At 36.9% G+C, this 13,471-nt stretch overlaps 1 protein-coding gene across 1 annotated transcript in view; it reads left to right on the plus strand.

Moving 5' to 3' along the window:
* The window catches only part of LOC128661698 (V-type proton ATPase subunit C 1-like), a 183,087-nt gene extending 176,588 nt beyond the window's left edge, over positions 1–6,499 (plus strand). Inside the window, exon 13 of the mRNA XM_053715923.1 lies at positions 6,484–6,499. Within this exon, the coding sequence (XP_053571898.1) occupies positions 6,484–6,499 (16 nt within the window). The remainder of the gene's footprint in view (positions 1–6,483) is intronic.
* The last annotated feature ends 6,972 nt before the right edge of the window (positions 6,500–13,471 follow it).

Raw genomic sequence — 13,471 nt, forward strand, 5'->3', positions numbered from 1 at the left:
TATATTAAAAAAACGTATAAAAACATTTTCTCTTAACGACACTAACGGCTAGATTTAGAGTTTTGTCGGTAGCGACCCGCGTAGCTAACGCTGGTTTTTTTTCCCCCGCACCTTTTAAATACCGCTGGTATTTAGAGTTCACAGAAGGGCTGCGTTAGGCTCCAAAAAGGGAGCGTATAGCATAATTTACCGCCACTGCAACTCTAAATACCAGCAGTAGCCCAAAACCAGCGTTAGGAGCCCCTAACGCTGGTTTTGACGGCTAACACCAAACTCTAAATCTAGCCATAAGACTTTTCGGCAGCTAGAATTGCAAATCTTAAAGAAGCATATACAAGAGCATGTCATTATGATACTAAGACTATCAACAGCATTTTATCTATATAATTGCTATTTATCCATTTTTTATCCAATTTTTTACCTAAAAATCTTTTTTATCCACTGCAGTGAGATCCACTTTTTATCTATTAATAATCTATATTATTATATATTTTTTCCTCTGAGCTCAACTTATTTATTTATTATTTATTGTTTGTAATAAAATTGTAATTCTTACCATATTGCATCTGTTATATGTATTTGCCTATATCGCATTTTTTTCACTTTTTTTCACATATAATTCCTAATACACCCCTAGAAGGTTATTATAAACTCCTACCAATTATTGGTTTAATTTTCCATATCCTACACCGTTTTATTATCCTACTCAGAGAACAATAAACATTTGTACTTACGAATTTATATACACCATTTTTTAGAATGTTTTAGATTTAATATTCAAAATTACTATCTCCCTATTTCCTAATAATCAATATATTCTTCACTATTTTCTTTTCACGTACCAAATATTGTACACAAAATTTCCCACATTGATTATTGTACTTAAACCAGCTCCCCTTACCTGCCTTTTTATTACAAAACATTAACTGTTAATCTGATTGTCTATTGCTATATCTAGAGATAAATTACAAGTGGCATGCTAACTTTTGCTTTCGCTCGCATGCTAACTATGCTAAAATTAACTGTTGACGATGACGGTTTAGTATGTGTATTACAAGTTGAAAGTAAAAAGATAGCCTGAGAGTGAAAGTCTGATGTGCGCTAACTTCAGGACTTCACGACCCCAAAGGTAGTTATGAATAATTAACATTCCAATGTTCTTTAAATAGAAGAAAATGTTCTTATTTTTTTAAAATATATATTTCTATGGATATCTGAATATTTTTTTTTATAAAATATATCTATACCAATATATCTATATGAATATATACAGGTGTGGATATATATACAGATATATATATATATATATATATATATATATATATATATATATATATATATATATATATATATATATATATATATATATATATATATATATATATATATAACACACAGAGAAAACCCAGCACTCACTTACAAGCTCTCAGCTAAGATTTAAAAGCAAAAATGGAAAGGTTAGTCACCGCATCTGGCCAAATGGGACAAGCTCAGGTACCACGTCAAGGTCCTTTCCAATACCTGAGACCCTAAAACAGCCACACAATGCAAGCTTTCAAATCCAAACAAACTGAAAACAAGGGAAGGGTGCACAGGAATATGTAACCACCCTAGACATATACAAAACACAGAAGGGAACTGCACTCTCATACCGGACCGGGTACACATCCCATGACCCTGCAACATGCTCAGCCCTGGGTGCCACTGGCACTCACAGGAAGCTGTGCTGTCCCCAGAGCCACAAGCAGTTAACCCCAGACAGGTCTGGGTGCAAGAACCATAGGGAAAATTACAAAACAAATTAATACAACACACAGAGAAAACCCAGCACTCACTTACAAGCTCTCAGCTAAGATTTAAAAGCAAAAATGGAAAGGTTAGTCACCGCATCTGGCCAAATGGGACAAGCTCAGGTACCACGTCAAGGTCCTCTCCAATACCTGAGACCCTAAAACAGCTACACAATGCAAGCTTTCAAATCCAAACAAACTGAAAACAAGGGAAGGGTGCACAGGAATATGTAACCACCCTAGACATATACAAAACACAAAAGGGAACTGCACTCTCATACCAGACCGGGTACACATCCCATGACCCTGCAACATGCGATATATATATATATTTAAAAAAATAAAACATTTTTTTCTAAGTGAATAACATTGGAATGTAAAGTATTTATAAAAAACACAATGAAACACCTTAAAAAATATTAAAATTGAATAAAAACGATATTCCATATTTCAAGGTATTTAACCGGAGAGGGTATAATAGTGAATATATGTGTGTGGGTGTATATATATTTTCAGACTCCTAACCAAGCCCCACAGTGTCAGATGTATACAAGCTTTTACAGACTCCTGCTGGCTCAGGGTTATGCACAGACAAAGGCTGTGGTGGACATTTTCCAAAGTACAGACCTTAGTGAAGGACACCAAGGTACATTTGAAATTAAAAACATATTTTATAGTGCTTGGTGTTATTATACTGATGCAGATACCACTGACCCTATAACCAGCCCTCCTCTGGTATACCCATGAGCCAGTGTCACTACTGTGCCATTATATAGCGCTGGGTGTTATTATACTGATGCAGATACCACTGATCCTATAACCAGCCCTGTCTGGCTATACCCATGTGCCAGTGTCACTACTGTGTCATTATATAGTGCTGGTGTTATTATACTGATGCAGATACTACTGATCCTATAACCAGCCCTCCTCTGGCTATACCCATGTGCCAGTGTCACTACTGTGCCATTATATAGCACTGGGTGTTATTATACAGATGCAGATACCACTATTCCTATAACCAGCTCTCCTATGGCTAAACCCATGTGCCAGTGTCACTACTGTGTCATTATATAGTGCTGGGTGTTATTATACTGATGCAGATACCACTATTCCTATAACCAGCTCTCCTCTGGCTATACCCATGTGCCTGTTTCACTACTGTGTCATTATATAGCGCTGGGTGTTATTATACAGATGCAGATACCACTGATCCTATAACCAGCCCTCCTCTGGCTAAACCCATGTGCCAGTGTCACTACTGTGTCATTATATAGCGCTGGGTGTTATTATACTGATGCAGATACCACTGATCCTATAACCAGCCCTCCTCTGGCTATACACATGTGCCAGTGTCACTACTGTGTCATTATATAGTGCTGGGTGTTATTATACTGATGCAGATACCACTGAACCTATAACCAGCCCTCCTCTGGCTATACACATGAGCCAGTGTCACTACTGTGTGTTTGTATAGTGCTTGGTGTTACTATACTGATGCAGATACCACTGATACTATAACCAGCCATCCTCTGGCTATTCCCATGTGCCAGTGTCACTACTGTGTCATTATGTAGTGCTGGGTGTTATTATACTGACGCAGATACAACTGATCCTATAACCAGTCCTCCTCTGGCTATACCCATGTGCCAGTGTCACTACTGTGTCATTATATAGCGCTGGATGTTATTATACTGAGGCAGATACCACTGACCCTATAACCAGCCCTTGTCTGGCTATACGCATGTGCCAGTGTCACTACTGTGTCATTATATAGCGCTGGGTGTTATTATACTGAGGCAGATACCACTGACCCTATAACCAGCCCTCCTCTGGCTATACGCATGTGCCAGTGTCACTACTGTATAATGACACAGTAGTGACACTGGCACATGGGTATAGCCAGGTGTTATACTGATTCAGATACCACTGATCCTATAACCAGCCCTTCTCTGGCTATGCCCATGTGCTAGTGTCACTACTGTGTCATTATATAGTGCTGGGTGTTATTATACTGATGCAGATACCACTGACCCTATAACGAGCCCTTGTCTGGCTATACGCATGTGCCAGTGTCACTACTGTGTCATTGTATAGTGCTTGGTGTTATACTGATGCAGATACCACTGACCCTATAACCAGCCCTCCTCTGGCTATACACATGTGCCAGTGTCACTACTGTGTCATTATACAGCGCTGGGTGTTATTATACTGATATAGATACCACTGACCCTGGAACCAGCCCTCCTCTGGCTATACCCATGTGCCAGTGTCATTACTGTGTCTTTGTATAGATCTGGGTGTTATTATACTGATGCAGATACACATCCAGTATTTCAGGCTTTATTTATTACATAACTTATCACCCAATATCGCTAGCAGTCTCTTGACAATCCACTAACTTTATTCACACTACATATTTTTTTATTCCTATTATTTAATCAGAAAGAAAAGATATACTAAGGTTGTGGCGGACACTGCAGGGGCTAGTTCCGGACACCTTGCCTATCCCTGGCTGGCTCCTATTAATTTTATCTGTTTTTTTTTTTTTTTTTTTTTATTTTTTTTATTGAGGCAAATCAAACGACAGTACAAAGCATAGTAATCACAAACATAGGCCCTTAACCCGTAAGGGCAATTATCAGGAGCGTACATCACTGGCAGTACATTAATCATAACAAACTATATTTTAGAATCAGTAATAAGAACTTACATTTCAAGAACAATAAATAACCAAAAATAGTGCTGAAATTGTAGTTGTTCTTTTATGGTCTAAAAGCAAAAAAACTGGCCTCAAGTTTTTTAGGTATTTAACATATAGGGCCCTTATTGGGTCCCCAGAACTATTAATGAATGTGGTCGATCATAGAGGGGAAGGGAATATAACTACTACCACTAGAAATAAACTCAGCTAACCTCAATTTAGAGGGCATGGGAGAGTATATCAAGGACATAGATCATTACAAACTATTATGACCACAAACCTAAGTCCTTAACCCGGAAGGACAAATGTATTGGGGGTGGGGTTATCAACTCTAACTATAATAAAGCACTCTTATGAATTTTGTAGGGAGTTAAAGATGGGATCTGTGTCCCTTTTGCTTAAAGAATAAGCCCCCCGGGGGGGGGGGGGGGGGGGGGGCGGAGTTCATAGATAAAAGTATGCTAGAAACAAGGAATATTAGGATTGGACCTGGACCGGAACCAGGGACATACAAAATGGAATCATGCACATACATAAGTAACAATTGTCTCTAACCCAAAATTTCCAAAGTGACATAATATAATCTTGCAGTTTAATTTAAAACAGAAGATCCTATATAGGTGTATAAAAGGCATAAATAGATGTGGACCTAGATTATGGTCATGACCTGACTAGAAATAAGTTGCATCCATTCATATTGGATCAGACCAAACATAAAAATTAGAGGTATGCTCCTTTAAAACAACATTTTATCAAGTCATTAACTCTATAATGGGCACAGGTAGCACAGGTATAGTGACTGTATAGTAACTAGAGTCCTTATAAACTCAATTCTGTCTAAAGAATATAGCTGAAGTGTTCCAGCAAGGAAACACAGTAATGATATATGCCTACAGAACTATATCTAGCATAGGGAATGCGATACGTAGCCTGCAATATTCAAATAGTAAAGTATAGGGCATTGATTTGATAATCAATTTAACACTAAAATAGTTGGGATCAGTAGCGTTGTACTTTAGATAATATATCATGTTTAAATCCCAGTCCTGGAAGTTTTTAAAAGAGCATTTATATATTAGAGACTTAACTCCTGTCAGTATAGAAAGCTAATCGTGCATATTGACCAATATCACTACATAATAACAATTGGGCAAAATACCAATTTCTAAACTATGTGTTCACAAATTAGTACATCGAATTGCTCTAAATGCTAATTACTCTAAGCTGGACTAGAGAATTTTATGTCTTGTCGCCTCGGCCGCAGGCAACAAAACAAAAGGAGCAATCACTGAACCTATTATCTCAACAACGCACAAAGTATATTAAACATAGTAGAAGTGGAGCAATTATTTTTCTCTTACCCATAATTACCATTAGTGTAGCAGTAAAGTGTAAAATTTCAAATAGGTCCCATTATCACATCTGGGCAGGGGGGCAGAATACAATATATAAACAAGCACCTCTAGGACATATAATGGGTATAAACCCTGTAACGACTATCCTCTTCTATGTGAGGCCTAATAGATAAATCATCCCTAAAGGCAGAATATGGTAATCTAGCTTGGCATATCTAACTATAAATGTCAGCATAAAATCATAAGGAAGCTGCTACACAACTATATATTAAACTAGATAGGAAGCTAAGCGCTGTACTGGTAGGAGGCTAAATTATATCTGATATATTTTCCCTGTCAGGGTAATGGCCCAGCATAAGGATGTAATAGAGGATATATATATAAGTAATTAAACATATTTTTTTTTTTCTTTTTTTTTTTAAATTACAGGGTTCACATAAACTTAGGTTCTTTCACAAACCAGCATAATGAAAAGTAGGTAGGTATGGCTCAAAGTATAACCCAATTCTAACCTGGATTCAAATTTTAAGTATAGGGGAATCCCTAAAGCCCAAGGGAATATCTAGGCAGGAACAGTAATGCCCAACAGTAAACCAATTGTTTATAAAACTAAAAACTTATATCTTAATATTACCAGGAAACAGCAAACATAACATATTGTCCAAATAAATATGTAGACATCACTGAGCAGCAAGAGTCAGGGCAAATACGACATGCTCAATCTACTGTTGTGATTTTACATGTCCGAGCTTTATCCAATTCCAGCTCTTTGGTGGAATAGCGATTCATCAGACGACCAGTGCTCTGGCCTGCACAAGGGAATATGAAGAGTCTGTAGCGGGGCAAGTAGAGGGATCCAGCGGAGCAGCAAAACTGCATCAGCCACAGAGAGCGCATCCAGCGCACCACCCATAGGCAGGTTAGTCGCTTCAGTAAGATCGCTCCCTAGGCCCCCATCAGTTATAGCTTCAGGAAGGAATATCGCCAGCCGCAGTTTATCGCTTCTCCGGTCCCAAACTGCTTCATCGGATGTAGATGATGTAGATCTAGCAGGCACAGGATTATTCAAGGTAGTTGCGCCAAGCTCAACAGAACCATCGCTCACAGACGGAACTGAAGATTGTGTGGGGACAACAAGAATCTTGGCCATGTAGAGGGTGGGTGTCTGTGGGGTAGATACGGAGACTCTTGTCACTCTCTCACCCAAAGATAATACTCCCGGTGTGGAGCCGGAGACAAGTTCCGTCTGTTTTGTTACTGCCCTTTTGTCAACAGCAGGCATTAGGTCTGTTTCTATGCACGCTTCCTCCGCTTCAGGTAAAAGTTGAGAGGAGCTATAACTCGTTAGTAAGAGAATAAGCTGTTTCTCAACATCCTTTAACGCCGCATTCACTCTGCTGTATACCTCCTCCATAGTTTCTAGCTATGTCGCTCCACGTGGTGTTCGCCTCTGCTATACAATCTCCCCTGTGACTTCGGGAGTGAATGGCGGCTTTTCGCGCCAGTTATGTCCTTACAGAGGGGGACCAAGTAGCTTTATCAGGCAGAATTTTACCTCCAGAGCACAGCTTTAGTAGTTTCTCTGCCCCTGCTCTGATATAGGAGTCTGGAAATTCTCCGGATCTGTCCTTTATAATACCTCCGGTCACCCCAATCCTTCACGTCTCCTCAGAGTAGAATGAAAAGGGATCCAAAGTCCGTTCCTAATGTATCATAAAGAAGCCCAAGCTCCACTCCTATAAAATATCCCTTTTAATGACATATAAGGACAAATTAGCTGTTTTCAAACGTTTTTTATGAAAAAAACTAGCAGGAGCTCTGTTGTAGTGCGACTTCTCTCCTCTCAGGCTAGCTCCGCCCCTACCGTTGTACTTTTATCTTTGTACCCATGGACAGCACTGTGAAATCTGTTGGTGCTTAATAAAGAATAATAATATTATAATAATAAAATATTATATAGTTGCTGCAAAGTGAATATTTACTCTACGCTAACTAAAAAGAATTGTAAATCACTGTGCACTATCCTATACAAAAACTAAAGCAATACAAATTTAAGTTGTCTCATTAATAGAAGTGCCTCTTTCCTTTAAATGATCTTACAATGTCCTTAAGATATCATATCAAAAGTGAAAATGCCAAATATTTAAGTCACTAGATATTTCCATGTCTGTGTTTTAAACTATAATGTGTTGCGTCTAGAATGATAGTAATTTTTAGAAAATTTTTATTTCTTCTACCCTCCTAGAAATACATTCTACTAATGCTCATAATGTCTCCAAGTGCCTTTTCCTACCTGACGTAAAGTGTATATACATAAGATTAGAAAGGATAATACTTATAAAAGCAAATTTCTCCATAATTCGGTTCTAGGGATGAACAAAAACATATGTAACTACTTCTTCCACAGTAAACGCAGCTCTTTAAAGAACACTGTTGTGAATTTATCAATCATCTATCTATATGAATGTGTAGAAATGCAATGTGATTGATCACAATCCTTTAGAAAAACTTATCTCATAATTACCAACAGATCAATACCATTTAAGTCTATGAGGATTTTTGTAGATAAATCTTTCAATAAGATTTTCTAAAGGATTGTGATTGACCCCAGGATGTCAACAAGATAAACTATGACAAACTAAAATAATTGAATACCTCATCCATGAAATGTTGGAAAACAACAGGACCATTACAGAGACAAAATGGCATAACCTAACACTCATGGTGCTAATACCGCGTGTTGAATGCCGCCTTCTACTCGTCACCGCTCTTTATGCAAATTAGGTTAAAAGCTCTACATAGACCCAACTTAGGGAAAGATTACAAGTCGCGTGGTATGGGTTTTCCGTGCGCGATATGGTCTTTTTGCAATTAATTTCCATTACATTACAAAGAACAGTTGCACTCATATTAACACTGTCTAATAAAAATTATTTAAAAAAAATATTGCACACTAAAGTTATAAGGGCTCAAAGATAGGAGATCTCGGGTGTTAGAAAAAAAAGCAGACAAAGGGATTTTACATTTACATACATAGGAATATGAAGTTAAAAAGATTTAGATGGCGCTAAACAAGCTGTGGGTTAATAAAATTTACTCTCTAAAAAGGTTTTATTTGTATAAAATGGTTTTATCACAATTTCAACTTGGTCTTATCACCTTCCAGCTAGTCCATGTAATTAATAACCTCTGAACATAAATTTTCGAAACACATAAACAATGTTGTGCAAAAGTTTTATTATTCAAATCTCTCCAATTCGGGTGCACTATCTAAAAATTAATTCATTTGTTTGGCCACACAATTCATTCACCACTTATACTTATTAAAAATAAATTTCTCTAATCCTTTATACATAAAAAGTTATAAACAGGGTTAAAACATCAATGCAAAAAATAATGTCAAAGCTAAAAATGTCACAGCAAAAGAATATATATATATATATATATAAAAAAGCTCCTTCACCAATCTCCCATGTGGAAGTGCTTGAAACCTTAACTGGAACTCCTATACTGGAGATTACTAGTCAATTGTTCAAAACGTCCCTTTAACAAGTTAACATCGATAATTTATACAGCTTCGGAGCGCTCCTAGTAGATGCCCGCTGATACTGCAAATCTGATAATGCAAATCTGGTATTAACCACTGATTTCAGATATAAAGCTGCCAGCAATGACATAAAACCTTAAAGTTCAGTTCTCTGATTATGCAATCTCCACCTTTTTGTCCTAATGGACTAAACTTTCAACGTCACTTCCAGAGGAGTAAATACCTTGGTACCAGGTGTATTTTTAATAGGATATATCAAATGACAATCACTTATAAAAACAGGACTTTCCCAATGTTTTAATGTCTATGGTTATGTCCAATGGTAATCGTTGTTTCAAGAGGTAGGTTCACTGAAGTTCCGTGAACTTTTTCTGAAACCACAACTGGTTTCCTACTGCTCTTTATACCATGCAGGGAAATCTTTGCTTGTCACACATACATGCTCTCACCTGCTATCCTTTGGTTCTGCCGTCTGACTGTATCTCTCCGGCTCCCACACGCTTCTTTCTAAGCGTCTCACGTCGCCGGATCGTTTTTAGCTATCTTCACTTGCGCAAGTCTTTAATCCGTTATTTACTTTATACAGCCTTCAGACTAGACGTAATCTCCGCACTTCAGTACTAGGTACGCAGAGGCCAGACTTCTGTTCTTATTTGTGTGTATAGAATTAATCCAGGTTTATACAATTTTTGAAGTGTATACAGTCACCTTCTACGCGTTTCACCCCTAAGGTTGGGGCTTTTTCAAGATACTGTATACTGAGAGTGTGCTTCTTAAATCTCCCAAGGTTGCCTGTGATTCGTTACACGCCATCTAGGATTTTTTTTTTAAATAAAATATTTTTTTTTTTTTATAAAATATTAAAGTTTTGAAAAAAGGGAATTTTTTAAAAGACTTTTTATAAATGTTTTAAAAGATCATTCAGAACCCATCCCAATACTAAACAATAGATAAGAAACAAATATATGGTTTGTACAAGATAATAAATATGCTTTACAAAGTCTCTGAACTATGAACAAGAAGTTTATGAGACATATATAATTTTTTGAGAAGCTTGTAATAACATAAGCCTCTATGGCTTAGTGGCAACTTTTTTGCTCTTCAGCTTAAGATACCCCGGGTTGGATTCCCTCCGGGTATTATATATGATATTCTTTTGTAGATCTTTTATATTTGTAAATAAAGATTGGATAGGTTTTTAAGATAGGGAAGTTTTAATATCTTCCTATAAACAGAACATCAATTATTGTGCGGTAATAGCATTATTGTATTAGAACATTATTTATCTAGCACTTAAACATATGTGGAAGAGATTACTGTGATTAGCCTTGACAGCTTAGAGGAATCACCTTAGCCCTTTAGCCTAGGGATCTTAGGTTCAAATCCCCTCTAGACATTAAGAATTTCATCATGATAAGTTCAATCGGATTTAGGGAATTTTCTTATGTTATTTAGTTTTTTACTTTGAATGAAATGTTTTACCCAAAATTGCTATTTCAGTGTTATTTGAATGTTAAGCTCCTTTTACCTCTGCAAACAATAGTTTCTTAATGATAAGCTCCTTTCACCTCCAAATACTAATCATGGCTACGAATAGCAGCAATGGAATCTTACGGGTTAGAAACTCACCTGTAAACAAAGGAACATGAGGATCCCACCTTTAAGGAATAACTTCCAGAGTGAGATAGGAAGTAAATCGACGTGTAACGAATCACAGGCAACCTTGGGAGATTTAAGAAGCTTACTATCAGTATACAGTATCTTGAAAAAGCCCCAACCTTAGGGGTGAAACGCGTAGAAGGTGACTGTATACACTTCAAAAATTGTATAAACCTGGATTCATTCTATACACACAAATAAGAACAGAAGTCTGGCCTCTGCGTACCTAGTACTGAAGTGCGGAGATTACGCCTATTCTGAAGGCTGTATAAAGTAAATAATGGATTAAAGACTTGCGCAAGTGAAGATAGCTAAAAACGATCCGGCGACGTGAGACGCTTAGAAAGAAGCGTGTGGGAGCCGGAGAGATACAGCCAGACGGCAGAACCAAAGGATAGCAGGTGAGGGCATGTATGTGTGACAAGCAAAGAATTCCCTGCACAGTATAAAGAGCAGTAGGAAACCAGTTGTAGTTTCAGAAAAAGTTCACAGAACTTCAGTGAACCTACCTCTAGAAACAACAATTACCATTGGACATAACCATAGACATTAAAACATTGGGAAAGTCCTGTTTTTATAAGTGATTGTCATTTGATATATCCAATTAATGGTACCAAGGTATTTACTCCTCTGGAAGTGACGTTGAAAGTTTAGTCCATTAGGACAAAAAGGTGGAGATCGCATAATCAGAGAACTGAACTTTAAGGTTTTATGTCATTGCTGGCAGCTTTATATCTGAAATCAGTGGTTATTACCAGATTTGCATTATTAGATTTGCAGTATCAGCGGGCATCTACTAGGAGCGCTCCAAAGCTGTATAAATTATCGATGCTAACTTGTTAAAGGGACGTTTTGAACAATTGACTAGTAATCTCCAGTATAGGAGTTCCAGTTAAGGTTTCAAGCACTTCCACATGGGAGATTGGTGAAGGAGCTTTTTTATATATATAGTCTTTTGCTGTGACATTTTTAGCTTTGACATTCTTTTTTGCATTGATGTTTTAACCCTGTTTATAACTTTTTATGTATAAAGGATTAGAGAAATTTATTTTTAATAAGTATAAGTGGTGAATGAATTGTGTGGCCAAACAAATGAATGAATTTTTAGATAGTGCACCCGAATTGGAGAGATTTGAATAATAAATAAAACTTTTGCACAACATTGTTTATGCGTTTTGAAAATTTATGTTCAGTGGTTATTAATTACATGGACTAGCTGGAAGGTGATAAGACCATATTATACAAAACCTTTTTAGAGAGTAAATTTTATTAACCCACAGCTTGTTTAGCGCCATCTAAATCTTTTTAACTTCATATTTTTTTGACATATTACTACCTAGGAATAAGGTAGTACAATTAGATTGGCTAGTTGGGGAAAGTCCAGCGCATCACTTCACAGTAATTTTGTAAAAACAATTACATACATACACATACATAGATACACATACATAGAGAAACATGGATTTATATGTATAGTGATATGTTTAACTATGGAGATAATGAAAATATTTTAGATTACTTACACAACTAAGAGCCTATTGCAGGCTTGAAACGTTGTCCTCTTGTCTTTTGGACCCAACCTATTAAAATAAAGGTCTTTTAAGAAATCTTTGGTGGCTGGAGTGTTTCTGCATGTACTGTATCTAAGGACCTGGCAAGTCTGTTACTCCGTGCCCCTGTACAAGGTTTGCTGTTTTCCCTGCTTTGTGGATTTACATTACAATCTTATGGACATTAAACAATATCTCAGAGGGATTTTCAAAGAGATATTCGCATATAGATCTCAAGATATCTAGACATATACATACAGTATATTCATATACATATCTCGCTATAAACAGATATATCAGTCCAAAAATCATCGCATATATAGAGAAATATTTATTTATAAATGAATAGAACCTATTTCATTAAGAAAACATTCTTGCAATATGAAATATTTTCATTTTCATGTACACTTTTTGAGGCGAATACGTCATGGGCTTTGCACAACAGATTAGGGTTTTATTTTTTTTTCTCTATTTGTCTTCTCCATTGTCTTCTATGGGGGAATACGTGAACGTGCACACAATTTGACTTTTTGGATTACATGGGTTAACGTGCGCGCAAAATAAGTTACTTTGCAACTTGTAATACATAAAAGCCATAACTTGTGTAGTGTTTTCGCAACTGTGAAAAACAGATTTCCCGCGCGACTTGTAATCTTGCCCTTAGTGAATATTGCAGCTCCTTTAAGTACTTCAAACAACTCAAGGATGAGTGGCAGAGGGAAGAATTTTTCACAGTAATCCGGTTTAACCCTCAGTTGTCAATGCATGGTCAGAGGCCTTCATCATCTTTTTCGAGAGGAAAAAGTCTTCCACAGCTAGAGAATAAAACGAGTGGATGAAACCTCTCTTCAGGCTGTCCTGGATGTACT

Source organism: Bombina bombina, chromosome 5, assembly GCF_027579735.1.
Source record: "Bombina bombina isolate aBomBom1 chromosome 5, aBomBom1.pri, whole genome shotgun sequence".
Classification (NCBI taxonomy): Eukaryota; Metazoa; Chordata; class Amphibia; order Anura; family Bombinatoridae; genus Bombina; species Bombina bombina.